The 24,208-nt window shown below is 32.9% G+C and overlaps 1 protein-coding gene across 1 annotated transcript in view; it reads right to left on the minus strand.

Moving 5' to 3' along the window:
• The window catches only part of LOC129231853 (putative protein kinase C delta type homolog), a 176,576-nt gene that overhangs the window by 130,392 nt on the left and 21,976 nt on the right, over nt 1-24,208 (minus strand). The window contains exons 3-5 of the mRNA XM_054866235.1: nt 2,682-2,747; nt 760-878; nt 405-471 (exon numbers count right to left, since the gene is read on the minus strand). Coding sequence (XP_054722210.1) covers nt 405-471; nt 760-878; nt 2,682-2,747 — 252 coding nt within the window. The remainder of the gene's footprint in view (nt 1-404; nt 472-759; nt 879-2,681; nt 2,748-24,208) is intronic.

Genomic DNA, 24,208 nt, shown 5'->3' on the forward strand with positions numbered 1-24,208 from the left:
AAGAAAATATTTCGGTGAATTTTTTTTAAATTAGAGTTAAAACTTTCGTTCCAGTATTTCTGTCTTTTCTTAACTTGTAACACATTATCAATCACGTCCTTAAAAAAATAAATAAATTAAAAAACACACACACACACACACACACACACACACACAGAAATCGCTTGGATTCAATTAAATTTAAAGTACATTGCTTAATAACATTTTCATGTCAATAAAGGTGATTCTCGTACCGGTCGAACCCTATCGTTTTCGACTAGTCGCGTGGACGAAATTGCATCCCAAACACCAATTTGATAGGGATTTCATTACGTGACTAAGTCGAAAACGATATCGGAATTTGCCCGAGGAGTACGAGGATCAAACTGAATAGCATTAAAACAGATATGACATTGACAACTTACTGGCCAGATCATCAGAAGAATGGTATTCAATCTGGATTAGCAACCGACTTTTTGAATTTAAATGCACCTAAAATGAAAGAAAAAAAAACCCTCACAATCCAAAGTATACAAATCTAAAATAGTGTTTTCTTTTTGACAGGAACCAAAGTGTTATTCACATATTAACGATTAACTTGAATTTCATATGAGGGAATTTCAAGTAATTTATGATAAATTTAAATTACGCTTGAATTTTTAGAGTAAATTCTAAACCGTTATTTTTCAAGTTATATGGTTTTAAAGGATTGAATGAGAACAACACGTATTATTGCATTAACAAAAAGAAATAGTTAATAAGCTTACTTATAATACACACCCATTTTGAATAAGAACAATCGTTATCTGGACATAATTCATTGAGATCATAAGTTGTTAAGGCACATGAGACTAGGAATTTATTAGGCTTTTCCAAGATTTCCAATAAAAGGGAAATATCTAAAAAGAAACAATCGAATTGTGAGCATCATGCTAGAGAAATATCTATACATCAGAACTAGACTGACGTTCAAAACTTGAAATTTTCCTTTTATAAGTGCATTGTATGTAGAATCCTATTCCACATCGAGCCATGTGAACGTAATTTCTAAAAAAAAAAAATCCCTTGTCAAAATTAACCAGCGTTAAAAGAGAGCTCGTCACATCTTTTGCTTGTGCCCTGACGTTTTTTCTTCTCTCTTGTAAAATCGCGATTACATGTGACTTGCGTTGTTCTGGCTCTGAGGTAGATATATACCATCGAACTCGCTCATAACGACCACGAAGGGAGCGCGACATTTTTTGTTATAACCGAGTACTCGTAAAAAACGGGTTTTTCAAGAAAATCATAAAAATTCAAATATATTTGCTTTGTTTCTTACCAGTATTAGTATTTCTGTACAGAACCAAAGTTGGATAATTTGCTTTGAAATATTTTACTGTCTCTTGTGTTAGTGTTTTTGATTAACATCCATGAACCGAAAAACATCGTCATTTGCAACCACCGAAAAAGGTATAAAAATTTTCTGAAGATAAAAAGCTATTATATTGAGAGTTGTTCAGCTTCAAATTCTTCACATTTGTTGTTATCGTCATCGCTTTTATTATTTTTTTCACCTGCATAAGCTTGAATTTGAGCTGCAATATCCTCGTACGAATATCTTGTTGTATGCATTATTAATTAAGACAACAAAAACTAACCAGTAAATATCATAATATCATTTTCTGCGCAAAGGAGACAAAATCGCTTAAAATTACTATTTCGTAAAACCTTGATTTTCTCCAATGCTGTTTTTTTAACTGTGCCATTTTCTTTGCCAAACTCGCTAAATTCGGAAATTTCCTAAAATTTTCTGCAAACTTTTGACCTTATATTTCGATAACGGGGACACGAGAGCAAATAATTTGTCGGGTTATCTTACAGCCAATTTCTGTATTTTTAACCTACGTTGCAGGCTACTGAAAAAAATTATTCTGCTGGGCACTGAGGTAAAGCAAAAGGTGTTTTTTTTTTTTTTAGAAATTGCTCTTAAACGTAACTAATCTGCGGTGCCCCTTTCTTTTAATTTACTATTTCTTCTTATGTTTCTTTATAAAACTATATTTAAATCAATTCTTACTTACATTAAATTAAATTATAAATAAAATAATAAGCTTGATAAAAAAAAGTTATAAAAAATATTTTTGCTTGTCCCATAGGGAGAACGCAAAAGAACTGACGCAAAAGAACTATACAATGGACGAAATATAAACACACTACTCGACAGCGTTCCAGCAAAAGTTATTAAGTTTAAAACTCTAGTTTTAGGTATTGTATAAATTTTAAATCATTGTGGCACATAGTAAAGTCATTTACAAAAGATTCAAATTAAATTGTACTTAGAGATCATACAAAACAATCTTGAATATTTTTTTTTTCTTTGGTAAGGATTTTTGCATATTCCACAATGAGCGCACAAAGAAATGACTTATTACCCAAGAAGGAAGAAATATAAATCTACTGTACTCTCGACCTTTAAGCAGAAGTTACTCTAAGTCCAAAATTTTAGTTTGAGGCATTATAAATTCAAAGTTTAGAATCGTTATGGGAAAAGGTAAGCAATTTTACAATTTTTTCGTGGATTTAACTTTTTGATTTCACAGCTGGTTAAAGAAATAAATAGATTGAAATTCTATCTGACTATAGTCAAAGTTTATTTTACAGACTGAATTTTGCCTGAATGCAAACGACTGTATATGACTACACTATCAGAAATATCTTACCTTCATTATATGGCAATTCAAAATAACAATTCCAATCATATTTTATAGAAACAAGATGCCCTGAACCTGAAAAATAAAATAAAATAAAGGTACAAAATACGTATACATACTTTTTAAAGCTTAACAGTTTCGTTCTATATTTAGTAGGTTTGGTTAGAATCAGTTTTAGAAGTAGCGTATTTTTTTCACAGTGAAATCTTCAATGCAATAATTCTCACCACGCACAGTGTTTCGATTAGTACAAGCTAGGTGGACAAAAGTCTTGCTCAAAATTCAAAACTTTGGTATTGGGATAGTGCAAACAATAAACCAAAACATGATACTTTGGTATTTATTTATGTTTCTAACTCCCTTCCGTCACGTGAGTAATATGGTTCAAAGGTACATATCCGTTTGTAATTGAATAAATCAGTTGAGTTCCAGACACCATTTCATCACACAAAATTAAAGTGTTCCTAATTTCATATGATTTTAGTGTTCAAGATGGATATTTTTTATTCTACCCTAATTTATTTAATCTCTACCTGATAGTTAAACAATATTTAAAAAAAATTTTAAGATAACCGACAGATTTTTTTGCCTGTTTGGAAACTTTTAAGTGGTGGCAATGACTTGTACCCATTTGTACCCAGGCTAAAATTTCTGTATATAGTAGCTACAGCTTTCCCATTAATAATAAGACGTATTATAGTCAGCATACTCGAGTACACGTATTTTTTTTTTTTTTTTTTTACCCGAAGCTTTGGGTGTTTCAATCGTTCTTCAAAGAATTCCCTACTAGAAAAAAAAGTATTCTAGCCGACTCACGTATTTGCGCTTAATAATATCACGTTTTGTTAAAACACCCGCAAGACGGACTTACAAAAGGCACAGGGCACAGGCCGTGAAATTCCTTCTCACTCCCCCTCTGAAATGATCTAAGGATCTCCCGGGGAGAGAGGCGTTGCTTTATCTTCCCCTTCTACACGCTCTGTTAACTCCGAAAGGACACTAGTAAAACCTTTCATTTGTACTAAGGCCCCTTTAACTTGAGAGCCGACGCATCCGCCATTCTGGATCAAAGCGACCATCTGTTCTTGAGCCATTGCCATAGGGTGAATTATGCAAGAAAGAATGTTAAGATCATAAAAATAAGTGAATGTGCCGCAGTGTACTGTGCTAATAGTTAACAGAAAGGATTTTGTTTCTTTAAATTTCAAAACTAATAACCCAAGACAAAAAATCAATTTTATTGACGATTTGCTGGAAATCCGAAGCTAAAACTCGGCAGTGTGAAAGCAATAAATATTGTTACGTAAATTCTCGGTACTATTTTTATTGCTATGGAGTAATTTAGTTTGAAGACATATGCTTTTTTTTTTCATACAACAATTAAATTTTTAAATCAGTTGATAAATGAATTGCTAAGATCCAAAAATGTAATGCTGCCAAAAATAGGACTAATTCACTTTATTGGAAATTTAAGTTTATAGTATTAGCAAATAAAAATAAATAGTTGCACTAATACTACTAAGAGCATTAATAGTGTAAAGTAATACTAGTTTCATAATTAGTAAGTTAATTAATCATGCAAATAACCGAATAATAATAATATATGTAATATTTCACCAACTGAAATGTTTTCGATTTTTTAATGTTTTGTTGGTTTGTTTATTTTTTCAAAATATGACACTAATTGTTCTAATGTCAATTTGGGACAAAAACGAATGCATTACGCTAACATAAAAATGAAGCTGAAAGGAATCGAAAACACATCTAGTGTGGTAATATTTCTCCGACTTTTGATCCAAAATGGCGGACAGTTTGGTCTGGTATATGTAGGGGCTCTAATTCGTACCTTCCTATTGTAGTTAATGGACACGGCAGTGGAGACTTCCTTACTAACATTTTATTTTAGATTATGTTATTTGAAGTTGTTAGGAACTTTGACAAAGTCACATTTGAATATGTAATATGAAATCATTGATGGAATGTATATCATACAATCAACTATGACTATCATACATAATAAATCAGTAGGTGTATAAAAGAAGTAACTAATGTAAATGAGGAAAAGTTCTTGAAATAAGTTCAATAATAATCATCATCATATAAAAGCCAAAATCTGTAATCGAATAACGCTCTAGCGTCACCGAGAATGGAAGTCGCGCTATAGAATGCGAGATAGTGTTACTTTGTTCTTGGAGCATCTTTAAATTCAATCATTTTATTTATAATTTAAAAATAGTTTTTGGCAACGCTTGACGAGCAGAGCAGTGCTATTTTTTGATAAGGTTTTACTATTTAAAATCTACTATGTGAATGCGTGAAAAATTCAGAACTTGGTTGTCCGTTTTCAGTTCAAGTCATTAGGCTAAACAAGAAGCATGTTTCATTTTGCTAATAAGTGTTTTGTAAAAGGTCAACTATACTACAGTGAAATCCCGTTTCTAGGAACTTCAAAGGACCCAGCAATTCCTTCGTTATTAAAAGAATTTCGTTGTAAAAGAATTCCAGCCATGTAGTGGCAATTAATTCAGGAATAAACATTTACTTCTCTGAAACGGATATTTTGTTACATTGCTATTCGTTGTAACGGGATTCCACTGAATAAAAATGAAGCGAGTAACTAAAAAAAGTATGTATATCCAATTCCATTTTTTCGCAAATGCGTATTTTTTTTTCTCATTGCCTCATTGCAACATTATCATGATATAGGGAGTTTCAAAGTGGCCCTCTAAATTTTTAAAAAAAGTAGCGCCGAACTTACTGCTCTCGAACCACATGTGGCTCACGTAGCTGATCAATCTGGCCCGTTATGTTCAATGTTAAGAATTTAAAACTATATTTTGTTAGCTTCCAAAACAACCGATTCTATTTATTCGGCACTTTTCTGGGCCAAATAATCAGACATCAATTTCTCAAAAGCAGATGGAAACTTCATTTCAATAAAAAAAAAAGCTTGAAGTAGTTGATAAAAACAATTCTTAGTTTGAAATTTTCTTTCGTTTTGAGCGTTTTCCCTTGCTGTCTAGAAAATAAACTAAGAATACAGTGAAATATGTGTATAACAATAATGTCTTTTACAATAAACTTGTCTATAACGATATTTCCTTTGCTCCCAGCAAAATGTCAGCATCAATATTCAAACTGTATATAACAATATTGTTTTGGGTCTCAACAGTATCGTTATAGACAGGTTTTACTGTATTTGGCTTTTGTATGTGTTCAGGCCCGAGAGATTTAGCTAACGTTATTGTAACTCAAATCTTTTTGTAGTCACAGATATAACTGTTTTCTAGATTTTTCTTCTTTTTTTGAGACATCTACTTTTGCAGCCATAAGTTTCAAATTAATTACCTAATACATGCCAACTAATCTAGTCAATCTAAAAAGTCAATCTAACTGGAATTTGACGCATAAAAACAGACATGCGACTTTGTATGAAAAAAAGGAGAAATTCGCACCCGTCAAATTATGAATGGAGATTTTCTAAATTAGGTTATACGAGGTATATCCATAACAAATAATGGTAATTGATGCTGTAATGTAGATATCGTTGAAAGGGCCAAATTAAGATTATATTAACAGCCTATACCGTTATGGTATTGATGGTATTATTATTGAAATATCATGGTCACCATAGTTCTTACCAATCTCAGTCATGAAAATGTAACCAAATAAAGAAATATCTTAACGAAATGCCTTAAAAAGTATATCCTGTTGTGAAATAATATGGTTTTTTTGTTTTTTTAAATCCATGTTAAACATTTCTTTCTCATATATGTATTTATTTGAACACGTTACATTTTACGGGAAATATTTAATTGAAATAAAGAGGCAGTCTCTGCATCTGTCATACCATGGCGAGTGGCGAGTGGTGTTCTAATAATATGATAGTTAAACTTCCATTTTATAAGTACATGTGATTTTTTTTTTAATGCAAGTAACTAAAACTTGATTTTTTTTTTATTTTTTTTAAATGCCATGATAGGACTAACAAACTCATACCACACCCCCACAATCTATCTCTCCCAGCTTTATGATCTTACAATTTCCTACCTTCATTAAAAAAGTTTATTTTTCAAATTTTATATTTGACCTACTATTTAATATTTTCATCTTGTGTATCTGCGACAATCTTAGAGAAAACAAATCTCTTGTAGGTACTTTTTTAAAAATAATTTTATGTAGTTTGAATTTTTATCTTTCACTTTTACAGGAAAATAGGCTGCAAATGCGCTAAACCTATATTGGCTGTTTGAGGTAGGAATGACTGCTGTTTATGCTTAATAAAAACTGGAAGATTGTGTGTGGGGGGGGGGGATGGTGCGTAAATTTTAAAATGATATCTTTGTTCTCCTGTAGGGGGAGCTTTCCCCCCTCGATCGGGCATTGCCTAGACCAACCACCATTTCTGTATATCTTCTTCCGAACCATATAGAAAATTATAATACTAGTATGAATAAAATTATATAAAATTCCAGCGACCGAGTAACGAAATCAAATAGGGCGGTATAGAAACCTCTTTCTACCTAGTTAGAGGAAAGATGTCTTGAAAAATATCCTTACAGGGCCAGATTAAAGCATAAGCGCATGGTGCACGAACTGAGGGCAACAAAGTTGGGAAAGTACCAAACCTAAAGTTTTAAAAAATGAAGTAATATGATACCGCATTTTAACAAAATGCAAATGATAAATTAAAAAAATATATATTTATATATCATTAAAAAATCGCATTCACTAATTCCAAATTCAAAATATTTTATTATTTCATTATATTGTATAAGATGGGGGGGGGGGGGGGGGGTGGAAGGTCCGATTACGGTGTCTACCGATTTTCGCCTACGCTGATAACGAGAGCATTTTTGACGAGTGGATCACGCCCTCCGGAGAGGATTAACGTCAATCACATGGAGGGGACGATTTCCGGTTTTAGAGAAGGGGTTGGGTAAGGATTTCTAATTTTTCCCTAAAGGCTCTTCTAAACCTCTCCGTAAAATCAGATTCGACGAAAACACGAAATCTGTGGCAACACAGGGGGTGTATCTGGGAGGGGCTAACTCGATTTTTTTGCACTGCTAATTGGCCAGATTTCATGATGGACAACGTCAATCATTGAGTTGTTGAAAGGACAGTCGTAAATCTAAGCTGCCCCCATCGGTACTCCTTTACCTCTGGGGCAGAGAGCGAGCTATTATAAGAAGGATTCTGTTCCAAAACATGTCCCCCACCCCTCCGGCCTGTTTCCCACCACGACAACAGATCGGGTAGAAGGGTGTAGTATGAGGGTGAAGAAAAAAGAATCCAATTCTCCTATTCTATTCTACCACCCTTCTCACTTTTACTTGAAAACTTTGGAACCGCGGGACAATTCTACACATTTACTCTTCGAATCGAATTCTGTATTTGTTTTGCAATTCATGGGCGGCATAATCTTCGTTTTTTTTATTTGTTTTATATTTATTCGTTCAGTTCATTCGTTTATGTATTTTTCAATATATAATTGAGGGGGAGAGGGCGAGCGGAACACTGATGATCTTTATAACTTTATCGATAAAAGATTGCTTTGCTTTTTACAGAAATTTCTGTAACTATTCTTGAAAAGAAAAGCAAATTAATCATAGAAAAATGTCGAAGAATTTCTGCGGATGTCGGTGTGAGCATAAAATAAAAACATTTGGTAGTTGTGTAGTTAGGTTTGCTGATAGCTAGTTTGATGAATGTTACAATTAATAAAAAGGCATAAATAGTAAATCTTTCGAAAACAATCGCGCCCTGTACAAGGATTTTCTGTGCAGTTTTTAATTAGAAAATTATGCTTTTGTTTTATCTATGAATTTTCTGCGCATCAAAAGAGGAAATAAAGAAACTGACGAATCTGCATGTTGGCACGATAGAAAACAGGAAAAGAAAAAAAATGCTGTTGTCTTGTTAGTGATCAGAAGGATACCATATTACCAGTGGCGCACATGAATTTTTTAAAGGGAGGGTCCAAGGTCGAAAGTCTCATTCCATTATTACGCCGTCAAACATATTGACTTGATTTTATCGATTCCCGAGAACAAAAAACAGTAAAAAATAAGCTAATGAATAAATAATTAGCATTAAGTAAAGAAATAACCAGAAATTAAATAATTTACGCTTTTATTTTTCTCATAATAAAAAAATGAATTCAAGTTCAAAGGATCTCATTTCAATTTGTAATCACAAAACTAAAAACATACTTATTACTGTGTATTCATTTATAATCCCTATTCTTCTTCTCGTAGGCTAAGTGCACAATATTTTAAAAAATCTCTTAACATGCGGGTTTTATTTTTTCACTTATTAAAACAGAAGTTATTGTAACCTTTGTTTGAAATTATTTCACGCACAAAATATAGAATCGTAATCGATCGGGGAAAAAAGCAAGACCTATGGGAGGGGTCCTGACCCCCTGGACCCTAGTGTGCGCCACTGATAAATACCCACTAAGGTTTTCATTATTTATACACGTGTACTAAATAATTAGAATGAAATGACACCTCTCAGTAATGCTAAAAGCAAATTATTGCAGAGCTTAGTATTTTTGACAGTTGCATGCAGAATCAACGCTTGATTTAAATCTGAGAAAAGCCATGTTACTGCGTACAAAAGCCCTTTATCACGCTCTGAATGCAAATTGGGAATTTTACTGTTGTTTTTCTTGGATAAAAGCCTACTTTAATTCAAACTTTCGTCGATGTGCCTATTCATCAACATTTTAAGATAATTTCAATTCATTGAGCGTATTGTTAAAAGAATAAAAATTATATATTCACAAATTTTACCAATGCATATAATAAAACGTAAGTAATTGAACTCTAATGGTTTAAATATACTTCGAAAGAATGAATGAAGTGTAAGAAAGCGTACAGTAGTTCAAAATAGTCAGCAAGTGGTATTTAGGAATTTCCGTATCATAAAAATTTGATTTCTTGATCTTGAGGCAAAGAATTTTTTTCTTTCAGTTTGACACTCTCTGTTATTTAAACATTTTGTTCACATAGTAGGAAATAAATAAAATTCCTTATGAAAATAGAGTGGCGTTAAACAATATGAGTAGCACAGTATACAAATGAAAAACGTTATCTATCATGAAAGCGTCTCGAAAAATATTTACGTGTACCAACAACTACGCTGTTGTAAAAAGATTGCCATCAATCATGAAACGAGAAAAAAAAAATCCTAAAAAAAGGAAGGAACATTGTTTTGTTAATATTTTCGAAAAATATTTTCGTTTAGAGTTGAAAACTGTCATATGACAAAAAGAAAAAAAAATGCATCGATTCAATGAATCAAATGTATGATCATGTTCAATATCGAGAATTATAGGAAAAAATAGATTGCAAAAGACACAAAATTAAATAAGCATTATTCGAAAGGAGAGACAGTGAGGCACTCAATTTATGTGCCGAATTAATTATCACTATGAGGAACTTTCTTGTTCCCAGTCTCATTCGCTGTACGCAAAAGAGAAGACTTGTTTATCCAAAGTGGGGAAAAAAAGTGCAAAAAGTGAGAAAAAATTATACATGAAATCAAATGAATTGATATCGTTCCATCTTCAGTATTGGAGGCAAACAAAATAACATGAAAATTCAAAAAAAAAAAAAAAAAAAATGAGCAAGGAAAAATAGTACTGTGGCCCTAAATTACTGTGACAGTATCACCATACTAAACTTTCTTGTTCGCAGCCTCATTTCTTTTCATGCAGTCACGATGATTGACAAATTCGGATTGCAAAAATAAACTTTATGTAACATGAAAAGATTTCGGAAAATGCATTGTAAATTGTGAATAGAGTTCTTTGATTGTGAGCATGCGCAAATGATCAAGACGAAAGTTCAACTAATGATACTTCTTGAAATATGGAGAATTTTTTTGATATGAAGTGCTGCTGGCGTCATTGCTTTCTGGATTCTTTGAAAAAAATACTTTCAATTAGTGTTTTAAAGAGCCATTTGGGCGGAAAAAAGCATCACTTTATACATGAAATTGAATGAAGCAAATATGATCTTGTTCCATCTTGAGTATTGGAGGCAAACAAAATAATATGAAAATTCAAAAAAAAAAAAATAGCGAGGAAAGAGTACTGTAGCCCTAAATTACTGTGATAGTATCACCACACTGACCTTTCTTGTTCGTAGTTTCATTTCTTTTTCATGCAGTCACGATAATTGACAAATTCGCCCTGCAAAATTCGTATTGCTTTCTTGATTCTTAGAAAAAATATACTTTCAACTTGGGTTTTAAAGAGCCATTTGGGCGGAAAAAAAAGCACCAATTTATTCATAAAATTGAAGGAACCGAATATGATCCTGTTCCATGTTGAGTGTTGGAGGCAAACAAAATAATATGAAAATTTAAAAAAAAAAAAAATGATCGGAGAAAAAAGGTTGTGAGGTACAAGGGCGGATTCAGGGGAGGGTCAAAGGGTCAGCCGACCCCCTGTGAGAAGAATGTCATTATGATTATTATTAAACTTCAATTCTTTACATCCGAAAAAATAGTACATGGAATCAATGTCAACATTTTTTTTTTTTTTTTTTTTTGCTCGGTTCTGTAAGGTAGTTCTTTTTAGCTCGTCATAATTCAAAGAATTGACTGGATTTGTTTACTGAGGAATTGCTATTTTGATTTCTTTGTTCATTTTCAAAAGCGCAAATTTCTCTAATGAGCTTAACTTTTTCCCCAGTTCTCCTCCCCCTCAAACCACATGTTGTGCGTGTTATGGGTGCTTTTTATTACTATTTATAGATGTTATCTCATATAACCAAAGCTTACGGTGACATGACCAGCATATCTGCCGAAAGAAATGTGACTTTTGATGAAAGTTTGAGGGAATATGATCCATGGCTCAGGCTGTGGCATTGAAAATTTAGGGGGAGGGGAGGTAATTTGAATGGGTTTTGACTTGGGGGGGAGGGGAGTGCTTCGTAGCATATGAGGCGGTACGCTCTCCTGCATGGAATGATGGGCAACCCTGATTAACTGCTACTTTTTTACGTAGGAATAATAACGATATCCATTGAAACTTGACCCCCCTTACAAAAATTTCTGGATCCGCCCCTGTTGATGTACTAAATCATACTTGCTGATGACAGTATCACCGTACTGAGCTTTCATGTTCGCAGTCTCATTTCTTTTTCATGCAGTCACGATGATTGACAAATTCGCATTGCAAAAATAAACTTTATGTAACCTGAAAAGAGTTTGGAAAATGCATTGCAAATTGTGAATAGAGTTCTTTGATTATGAGCATGCGCAAATGATCAAGACGAAAGTTCAACTGATGATACTTCTTGTACTAGCGAGAATTATTTTGATATGAAGTGCTGCAGGCGTCATTGCTTTGTTGATTCTTTGAAAAAATACTCCCACTTGAGGTTTTAAATAGCTATCTGGCCGAAAAGCATCATTTTATACATGAAATTGATTGAATCAAATATGATCCTGTTCCACTTTGAGTATTGGAGGAAAACAAAATAATATGAAAATTTCAAAAACATTGATCGTAGAAAAAAGGTTGTGAGGTACTAAATTACTTGCTGATGGCTGTATCACCACACTCAACTTTCCTTGTTCGCAGTCTTATTTCTTTTTCACGCAGTTGCGAAGATAGACAAATTCGCTTTGCAAAAATCGACTTTATGTAACATCAAAAGAGTTCGGAAAATGCATTGTAAATTGTGAATAGAGTTCTTTGATTGTGAGCCTGCGCAAATGATCAAGACGAAAATAAAAGTAATGATAATTATTGAAATATGTACAATCTTTAAAGGAGAAGCATTTTGATACGAGGTGCTGACTTTGCTGATTCTTCGAAAAAATACTTTCACCTGTGGCTCTAAAGTCACAGGGGAGGAAAAAACGCAAGAAATTGTGTATGTATATATATATATATATATATATATATATATATATATATATATATATATATATATATATATATATATTGGATTAATCAAATGTGATCCCTTTCCATTTTGAGCATAGGAGGAACACAAAATAATATGAAAATTTAAAAAAACAATTATCTGGGAAAAAGATAGATACTGGCTGATGAGAGTATTACCATAGTGAACTTTCTTGTTCGCAGTCTCCTTCTTTCCTTTTTTTTCACACAATTATAATGACTGATAAATTGATATTGTAAATAAAAAAATAATAAAAAGAAAAACCTTTATCTAAAATGAAACATTAAAGAGTTCGAAAAAACCATTGTGAATTAAGAGAGTAGATCCATGGTCACGCCGTCCTTATGTGCGAGGTCGTGAGGCGCACTACGGCGCCAGAGTCAAAACGGCGCCTTTCACTACCAATCAAAAATGTTCCAAATGGGGGGAATCTCTCCAACCAAAGAAGGAAAAAAAAGAACTTTTCATTATATCCAGTATCCAACAGGGCCCGCTCAGCCCAAAGTGATGCCCAGGCCCTGGCAAAATTTGGTGCCCCCTCTCACAGGAATATCTGCAATTTTTTTGTGTGGAAGTTTTCAAAAACGGGAAGAAATAAAGAAATTTACCCCCATTTTGGTGCTCCTAAAATTGTGGTGCCCAGGTCCATGGACCTACCAGACAGGCCCGTGTCCAGAATTTCATAAAGGGAGGGGTTTTGGTTTCAATGTTTTTTCTTTCTTACCTGCACTGTCAGAAAAACACAACAGTGGCTCAAATAATTCATTTCTGTTTGACGGCTACAATGAGGGGCATAACGGTGTGTGTGCACTGTAAAAAAAATTCGGAAACGTTTCTGAGTATATCGTGCAGCTGCGGTTCATGAAATTTTCGAAAACGTTTCTGAGTATTTCGGAATTCTCTTTCTGTAATGTCCGGAAACGTGTCTGAGTATTTCGGAATCCTCTTTCTGTAATGTCCAAAAACGTGTCTGAGTATTTCGGAATCCTCTTTCCGTAATTTTCAGAAACGTTTCTGAGTATTTCGGAATCCTCTTTCCGTAATTTCTAGAAATGTTTCTGAGTATTCTGTGCAGCTGTGGTTCATGAAAGTTTCGAAAACGTTTCCAAGTATTTCGGAATTCTTCAAACAATTTTCAAAAACGTTTCCGAGAATTTCGGAATCCTTTTTCCGTGATTTTTTCTAAAATATAATTCTTTATTATAGTATTGCATACCATATCAGTTTCAATTCTTTCATATCTAAGAGCAATAATACAAGCAATTTTAGAATCATTCGTGGATTTTTTTTTTTTTGAAATTTCTAATGACAAATAGCATGGTTAACAGCATAACATATGCACAGTTATAAATTTTTGAAAAATTATGAAATAATCTACTAGTTTCACTCCTAATCACAAAATCGTCGGGGAATTGGAGTGGGGGTACCTTCTGAAAAGTGGGGATTGTTTGTTAAACAATCTTAAACTTCAGTTTTTCTCTCAATATTTTCAAGACAAAACTATCAACATATTGTATTTTTAATGCAGAACTTAAAAACATATCTTGTATCAAACTTGATAGCTTTTATCTTCGGATAAAATTTGACAGGACTTACCTACCCTTCGCGTTCCGGAATTTGTTCACCTCAAATCAATTTCTCTGACGAACAAAGTGTACCGAAAAGTACCAACAGAGAAATTGATGAATTTAAATATGACACCAAGTCCCCCTGCTGGAACCATTCGGGTTGATTCTTCTGTTCTTGCCCTTTCCAGCTCATCACAAATATAAATACTTATTCAAAATAGGTTACTGATTTTATTTTTACAGTGTGCGCAAAATGCATTATATATTTTATTTATTAAAACATTGAACTCTATTACGTGATTATTCCATTTCATATATACGAGAATCCCCCCCCCACCCCCCATAAGAGTGATGGTGCACCCATAAAATGCTATGAAGCACCCCCCCCCCCTCGAAAAAGCAACATCATATACATTATAAATCAAAGTATCATATACATTATAAATCAAAGTATCATATGAATTATAAGTCAAATACTTTAATATGGTGTAAAAATACAAAATTATTTTATTAAGTCTTTTTTTTTTTTTTTTTTTGCTTTTGGTAAAATTGAGGCTCGTAAAACGAAAAAAATGAAGACACTTTTAAATACATACATGTATTTATTTGTTAAATAAATTAATACACATTTAACTAATTTAAAGCGTTTCGCTAATGCAAATATTTAAAGAGATATCGTCATTTAGATAATACTGAAGCACTATGTTCCTAATTACAAGAGATAGTTTTTTTTTTTTTTTTACTTCATACAATCTAGCTACACTGTTTACAAGAGAATGAAAACATGCAACCTTAAAGACGAACTATCAAACCTGACAATTTGCATATTATAACATTTAATTCATAATGCTTGATACATAAATGTTCAGCCAAATATTAACTGAGATTGACACATAAAAACAAAGTACACAATAACACTTATTTAAATTTTTTTATATGAACTAAATCTCTTTAAAGTAATAGAGTTGCAAAGCGACTTACCTATTCGTCGGTGGTGGTCTTTTGCAGGCTTTGGTCACCAAAAAGGTGATTTTTATGACAGAATAAAATTCTGCCAACAAAAATTACCCATTTGGTAGAAAGAAGAAAAGTATCCAAGAAAAAAGTAAATTACCTACACAAGTTATGCGACGCAATGAATTTACACGGCGTCCTCTAGGCAGTTATTTGGTTTTTAATTTCAGTTTGTATTCCTTCCGCGAGCATGCGTCGAGAATTTGCACTTCGTACTTAAAAATAAGTGACATAGCTTCAAATTCAATCTCATGACGATACATAAGCAAGAAAATATAAGAATTTAAAATTATCTTCAGTGAATTCATGCGAGGAACAACACTTCTACTAATCCCTTTGATGAGTGTTACTTCGCATACATGAGTCAGCACTTGTTTTCATTGCGTGATTTCGAAAGTTTCAGTTTAGATTTCTGCTGGACTATAAAATTGCCGTGTAATCTGCGCATGCGTCGACTCTTACTTTCTAGCTAAACGGGAAACGTTACTGATTATAGCAGAAAACTGCGGAGGGCGTACGAATCTGTGTATTACGGAAAACTTTTTTATATATTCGGAGAGTTTTCCGAGATTTTTTACAGTGTGGTAAGGGGGGGGGGTCCAAAATCTCAGAAGATGTGTTTTCAAGTGATATTACCAATTCTATTATTGTATATTTTACATACAGTAGACATGCCTAGTTTTTATTCGGCTCATGTTTATCCGGATCAAACTTGTATAGTTAAAAAATATATATTTACTTAAATAATAACTTAAAACTTTGAGTGCATAACAGTGCTGCAACTAGAAAATAAGTTTTAAGGAAGACATGTTGAAAAATAATCTAATCTAAAAAGGGTGCCGGGGTTCCTCCCCCGGGAAATTTTGATATTTTTAGTACTGAAAACGGAATTTTAGACGGTCTTTGGCTCCGCGGAAATTTGTAGAAATTTAAGTCGTGGAACGCGATTATAGGCCATATTTATTAACGTTATGGCAAGGAATGCGGCTCAGAGACTCTCCCTAATCGTTTTTTTTTCCTTGAAAAATAGATTAAAATTTATTTTTAATCTCCCTTTCAAATTTTTGAAAGTGAAGTTCAAAAACGCAATTGCAGATTAACTTTGAAGATTTTTACGAGGAAGGGATTCTGATGCTAACCTTTGGATTTTCCTAAAAAGTTCTAACAGTATTCTAAGATATTAGGAGGAGGGGTTCAGAGGTTATTCTACTTAAATTTTTAGTTAGTTTTGTTTGAAGAACGTAATTTTTGATGATATTAGGAAGGCGATTCGAGGACTCTTGCTCGCATTTTTTCTGAAACTGGAGTCTCAGAAACGCAGTTGTACGACCATATTTGGTAAAATTAGGGCCCTTTTAAAACTGAAACAAAACCAAACCCGAGTTTCGGCGACGCAATTTTAAGCAATGTTGATAGAATAAGCGATGTTGTTCGGGTGATTTTTCTGGAAATTTTGCGAAACTGAAGATCTGGAAACCAAAATTTGAAATGCTCCGTAATGCTTTTGGCACGGGGGGAGGGGGGTCGTAGGAGTAGCATTTTGAAGAAGATTTTATTATTTTTAGACAAACTAGAAAAAAAGGAAAAAAAATGCTGGGAAACTTCAATGAGAGTGAGAGAGATTGTGTGTCTAAACATGCTTTTCAAGAGTGCAATCTTTTACACTGAAATCACGTGATGCTAGTTAATGCATACATCAGCATTTTTCTTCTTCGTGTGGAGGCGTGAATGCTGTTTAGGGTTAATAGTACACGAAGCTGAACATATGAGGCGCGAGAAATTTTCTATTCTTCATTTTGGATCTTGAGGAGAATATGTTGTACTATAATTTGTGCAATATGTCTTTTTGTGATTTTAAATTATTGCTCGCGGAAATTCGACTATTTCATTTTATCATACATAAAAACTATGGTAAGTGTATTTGCATAAATTTTACTTGTGCGTAATATTTGTATATTGTAGACTACAATTTTGGCTAACTTTTTAGTTGCAAAAAGTAACGACTTGACCATAATTACTCGATTCCTCTCCCCCTCCTTTTTTTTAAAACTATTTGTGTGTCAGAAAAAGAGCTTTGGACAATGTATTTGTTTTAGATATCATATTCAATGCCTTCCGTATTTTAGAATTGTTAATATTTAAAATATTTTCTTTTTCCTAAACGCATTAGCATATCAGAGGAGCTACTGAACTCGAAATAAGTTCGAGATATGAAGTGAAACTGTAATCACACACGTGCACTGTAATCCAAAATTAAATACACATTTTTTTCAAAATCAATTAAATGACAAACGTATTTTTTTCTACGTCATATTGGTCTACAAAACGTCAATCCAGCTGTTAACTATATTTTCGCCGAACGCCACTGCATAAAGGCGCTCAAAAGACATTTGCACAACGGCGTTGATCAGGCTTGGCGCGGACCTGAGTAGAGCTCTTTGATCTTGGTTATGCGCAAATGATTAAGACAAAAGTTCAAGCAATGACAATTCTTGAAATATGTAGATGAATCTTCAAACGAGAAGACTCACATTTTTTCCCATTATAAGATGCAGTAATTTACACAGATTCTTTAGACAAAATAACTTCTACACTCAAACGGTGTACTTATATTAAAACAGCATTGAAAAATATATCACCTAAATAATTTCAAAAACTTATCGAGGAACTCGAAAAAAGAAAAAAAATGCGTTTTTTTTTAGAACGGATGTCACCGTCGAGTCACATAGATACAAGACTAACACAAAAAACGACAAAGAATGAATGGTCATTAGTAGGGATCCAGTTTATTGCCTGTGGCGAGGCAGAGGGGAAAAGCGGAGAAGCAGCCAAAGACCCTGGGGGAGAAGAGAAAGTGGTCCCTCAAAGTGGGGTGTGGGGGGGAAATGGGTGTGGTCTGGTGGAAGGCGTGTTTTTCGCAGTTTTTCTCAATTTTTCGAAAATAAGGCTTTACTCCGTGGAGAATATCAATAGAACAAATTGTCTCAGAAACAAACTCAAAATATGTTTTTAAAGAGAAATGTTCAATCTCTTGCGCTCCTTTTTCCGTTTTTCCATATCATTTTTCAAACATGTGAAAATAGTCGTTTAAAGTTTTAAAATGTTATTAAAAAAATTTCAAAATAACTACAGAAAAAATAAAAAAGAGCATCTCTAGTTCTAAGTCATAGCCATCGTTTAAAACAAACCGCATGAAAATATTCCAGTAATTTCTCGTGTTATGCTTTGTATAGGTAGCAGATTTTCCCGTAGAGAAAGCATTAGCGTCGAAAACCAAGATGGACGGTATAGAAGAGCCTTAAGTTCAGATTACTGAAACCTTGATTACATAAATGACTCTTCATTTATCATATTACAAATTTACAGATAATGGTTTTGCATGTTTTACTAAATTATCTATGCTTCGAGAGAACTTTTTTTGCAATTTCATATTTCATATGTAAATAGCTCGCCAAGAATATCACTGTATTATATCACCATGGAGGAAATAAAAAGAAATAATTTCAACAACAGGTATTAGCCTACTTTCCCAGTAAAAATCAGAGAAAGAAGAAAAAAGCATGAAAGAAGGCTTAATACATCTTAAAAATATCCCGAAAAACAAAAAAAAGTCAAAAATAAATAAAATAGTTAGATAAATATTGAAAAATTAAAAATTGGAAAGTAGGGTATTGAGATGGGGGGAAATGTCTGTCGGTCTGTCTGTCTGTCCCCCCCCTAATAACTTTTGAATGAATAGTCCGATTCGAACAAATTTTTTTTTTTGTTAGAAAGATCTCGGCGAGGACATCTCATTCCCATAATTCATTTTTTGATTTGAACCATTTTTCGTTCAATTTTGAACAGTTAAAAAACTTAACATTAGCGCCTACGGGGAAATTCAAATCAAAAATAAATCTTGAACTTAGAAGCGAAGTGGCTTCAAACAAATTTTGTAGGGAAAAACTTTTGATAAAAAACATGTATCGAAAATATCTTTTTGATTTGAACAAGTTTTCGTTCAATTTTGAACAGTTCAAATCTCTTAACATTAGCGCCGAAGGAAACTACGTTTTCAGTCAGGGACTCTACACGAAACAAGTAGTGGAATATTTTTTTAAATAAAAGGGACGTTTCGGGGAAAAAAACTTACCAAATTTTAAAGAAAGAAAAAACGGGATGTTTGGGGAAGAAATTGACGAGATTCGGAAAAATAAGGGACTCTTAGGAATGGGAGGTGGGGGGGGGGGGGACAGCTATGGGAATAATGTACTTTTAGGGACTGGTAACTAAGTTATATGCTGTCAACAATGTTTTTCAATCCATAATTCACGAACAACGAATTCTGTATCATTACAACGCAATATAGGACATGTCAATCAATGAAATTAAATAAAAACGCAGTAATTCTAAAAAATACGTCAGACATGTCCTGCTACCGTTAGAGTACATTTATTGACTTCGGCAAAACGGATAAAAAATGAGCATCATGAACTCGATGGAAAATGTGACTGTCTTCGATGAAGACGAAATTGAAATTCGTGTTTAGTTTGACCAGCAAGCGGTTTTTAGGATTTAAACCATTTTTTTCTTAACAAATCGTGTCTGTCTTTATTACTTTGCAGTGTTTTCAAAAATTGAATTTTAATTTAGCTTTGATTTTTATTACCTTTAAGCTTCATTCCATTCTAACAGCTTACAGTTTATGAAAAAGTACGATCATTATTCTTCACAGTCAAATCTAGGAAATATTCTCACTTTGTTTTATCAAAATATGGATCTTATGAATTTATGATTGTTAAAACTTCAAATGTTCCAAGAGGCTCATTAACATTTGATCCAACACATTTTAAGTTCAAGTACAGAGATATATGAGGTAGTGATGTAGTAGAACTTTGGTGCATTTCTCTCTCATCATTCAGGTTTTCGATCAAAAGGGCAAATCGACTCGTTTTTTAAACAAAACAGCACATATCCAAAATCAAAACAGCCATATCTCTTTCATATTTTACTTTAAAAATTTGTTGCTCTGTTACATAATATGTTATGCATTTGTCCTTAACAACTACGTACCTATAAAATATGAAAAAAATATTTTGCTGTTAGCTTAGTTAGTTTTATTCACCTCCTAGGCAGATTTGTAATCATTCTCTCTCCCCCCCCCAAATCAAAAGATAAATTGCAACTTTTCTTGAATGTCTCGACTGAAACCTTTTTAAATAGTAATTTCAAAATTCACTTTTCAATAATTTCATAGTTAGTATATATTCCTTTTTCTAGGGGATAAGAAATCTATCAAATGCTTTAGCAGAAATTGAACTATAAGCATTCATGTTTTCAAATTTTTTTTGGTTGATATAAAGGATAAGTTTCCTTTATAAAGTTAAAATTGTACATAAAATAAATTTTGTTTTAAAATAAATATTTCAAATTCTCAGGTTTAAAAAATAAATTTAAGAAAGAAGGGGGAAAAAAAACGATGTGGCACACGAGGCGCTGAAAACAGCTGTGCCAAACGATAACATTCCACTTATTTCGATTCGTCCCAATCTAGTGGAAAGAAAAAACCCTCCAAATATCCCTATCACAGAAATTACCCCATCCATGCAAAACTTTTTCCCTATGTCCAGAGAGAACCCATCAGTTGTCAACCCACTTTCCCGGTCTCTATTGTTAGCTATTACCCCTCGATCCCCTGCCGTTCACGGTGACAGGTTCTAGATAAGGAGCGTAGGCAAGAATCGGTATGAACCCCGATTACAGCTCCAGCTCAGTGCTTTCAAAAACCATAGCCCTGCCTGGCACATAACTGTTCCTTTAGAAAGGAAGACATCGATTGTCATTCTTATCTTATCCGTACCTATTATAATTCAATACTTGATTCACCCTGATCAATCAATCATCGTGAAAGAAAGAGCGAAATACTTGAATGGCAAAAATTGTGTAGCTTTATTTAGGACTAATGATGGTTTTTGCGTTGTATTTCATTGTTGATGAGTAGACTTCGCACACGTGAGTTACAAATGTCATTCCAGTCTAAAGTGTCACGTGTTTTGAAGGGTCCTTCTCATAGAGGTTTTCCTTGAGGGGGTGTCAAGAGTGACAAAACAAGCCTACGTTGTGATGTTTTTACATTCCTATGTGATATATCAGAAAGGATTAAGGAGAGACAAGTTGAGAAAATAATTGAAGTGGTAACAGAAAGTTTTGTACAATTGATTGGTTTCCATGTTGAAAAAAGTACTATTTTTAGTTGAGGATTTTCAATCTGTTTCCTTTCTTTTGTACCTTACATGCTTAGCATTTTAATCCTCTAGAGTTAAGAATAATCTAGATCAGTTAAGGGTGAAAACCACAACAATTCTTAAATTTCATTGTCAAGTGTGAAATGTGACACTTTTTACAAAGCTTTAATTTCTTTTCCTAAATAGGGTAATCTCCCAAATAAATTCTCAGCATAATCTATGATAAAGTCTATAAGTACTATTTATTTCTGTAAGCGTCTTTCTGTTTGTCTGTAACCCTATGTCCTCCGGACTGGAATGTTTGGTAGCGTTGGGAACAGAAGTTATCCATTGGAAGCCATTCCGCATTGTCTCATCCCTCTAAACGTTAAGGGGACATTCTGTCTTAAGAATGTATGGGGATGTCCTGACACTACTAAAATCAAATATTTACTCACCGCAGGCGGTATTAAGCCCCTGCAGGTGCGGATTGACGAGCAAAGTCAGCAGAGGGAGTGGAGCCCCCTAATATATTAATAACGGGGCAATTCCACATGTGTCGGAATGACATTTTTGATGAAAAATAAAAGTCCTATTGATAACCGTGATATAATGTTCATTAAAACTGACATTTTTTCCCTTTCAAATTCATAGTTAACATTGAAAATATGAAAACTAAAATAGAAAACATTATTTTTTTTATCGACACAATTACTGTAAACTTTAAACTGATGCAGTATAGGTTACAAAACCTTCAATGTATTTAGTATTTTCATATTAAAGACTTTTTCTTTAATTCGTGACGCCTGTCTTGCATTGTTTAATCGTGCTCATATGTGCCCACCCAGGACTGCTGTTCACTAGTGCCTCCTCTCATAGGAGCACATGTAAACAATTAAACGTACCTCTCCTTTTTTTTTTTTTTGAAACCATATATTGATGAGAAATATTTTTTTAAAAAATCTCAAAACAGTCCATGACATAAAGGAAAAACTATTCATTCATGGGAACATTTTTGCGCTGAGAAATTGATAATATTTTTTTAAATATAAAAAAATGAAATAAAAACATACGAGGATCACGAAACAATTATTTTGTTACGAACAAATATTTTGTTAGTTAAGTTTGGTTTGCATTTTAGTTTCATTAAAAACTTGGCTCACAATACGTGCATAAAAATGAAAGTTTCGACTAAGACGAACAAAAATTTCTGATATCTTCACTGAAAACATTTGTAATTGAATACTAATAAATAGTACAACAATTAAGTATATCAGGGCTGTATGCAAGGAGTAGGTTTTTAAGGTTCAAACCCCCTCCGAAAATTTTCAAATCTATTCCAAAAAATGCTTTTTATTACGTTTTTTGCTAAAAAAATTTTTTATTACTATTTTATTCATTTATTTTTTTTTCACCATTCACTTGAAAAATAAAATACATAATTGTTATTGAAAAATTTTAAAAACTCACGACTTGATTTTTAGTATTTATTATTTATATTGCAATTATTGCAGGCATTCTTCTTTACGAAACGTTACAGCGAACAAATGTTCCTTCAAATTTGAAATACCTGACTCACGCTAACAAAAACATTAAAATTCATTAAATTTGAAAGTGCAACGCTATATTTAACGTATCTTATTCCTCAAAAAATATGCCTTAAAGAAGCATAACTTCAAATGCACGTATATAAGCACATGCATCAAATCTATCCGTTTGAGTTGTTACAAAGACATCGAATAGTTTATCAGAAGAGAAGTATCGTCAGCGCAATCTATATACGTTTTTTTTTTTTTTTTTTTTTTGCAATTGTCACAACAAAAGAAATTAGATGGAATAATGGAAGAAGTATCTTGATGGAATATAAAAGTGTGAACGATGTTTTTCTCGCCTGTTATTGGCGGAAAATATATATGTATATTTTTAATTGTTCTTGCATAATTTATTTTTAATTTACCCAAAATTTTTCTCGTAAAAAAAATGCGAAAACTTACCAATATTTTTCGGGGAAATTATCCGATTAAGTGGGAATCTTTAACATTGCGTCTATGGGGAAATATTTGATTCCGAAAAGCTTTATTCGTATAATCGGTGACAAATTTTTTAGTTTCCGAACGGAAAAATGTAATATAATTTACAAAAACAATGTACAATATATATATATATATATATATATATATATATATATATATATATATATATATATATATATATATATATATATATATATATATATATATATTACTATTAATGTTAATATTTTTTCAAAATTTGATATCTTTTCCAATTGCTATCTAAAATACTTAATTTTGGAGAAAATTTAAGAATTCCAAAACACATCTTTTTCATTGCAAGAAAGTATAGCTATAGAGGAGATCTTAACTACTCCACGTGGCCTTCAATATAATTGTGTTTCAGAAGGAAATGGAATGTGGGCGGCTCTGAAGCTTCACTTGTTTTCCCCCCATGGTACAAAAAGGGGTTATCTCTTTTCAGGGTCAGTCTTGTTTCGTCTTCTCGGGGGAAGGAATTCCACAGGTGGAAGCCACTGATCTGAACTGGTGGAAGTACGGTCAGTTGTGGAAGTATGTGGCCACTTGAATGCATTATGAACTGGGAAAGCCCTGTGCGTAAAAAAGCTATTATTGGAATTTCCTATTCTCGCGGGCGGGTTAGAGGGAAAAAAATGTGTTGTACTAGAGTGTGCTGACTATAATACGCCTTATTAATAATGGGAAAAGTTCAGCTATTATATACTGAAGATTTGGCCCAGTAACAAACTAGTAAAATCATTAGTATCACTTGAAAGGTTTTAAACGAGC

Source organism: Uloborus diversus, chromosome 10 (assembly GCF_026930045.1).
Source record: "Uloborus diversus isolate 005 chromosome 10, Udiv.v.3.1, whole genome shotgun sequence".
Classification (NCBI taxonomy): Eukaryota; Metazoa; Arthropoda; class Arachnida; order Araneae; family Uloboridae; genus Uloborus; species Uloborus diversus.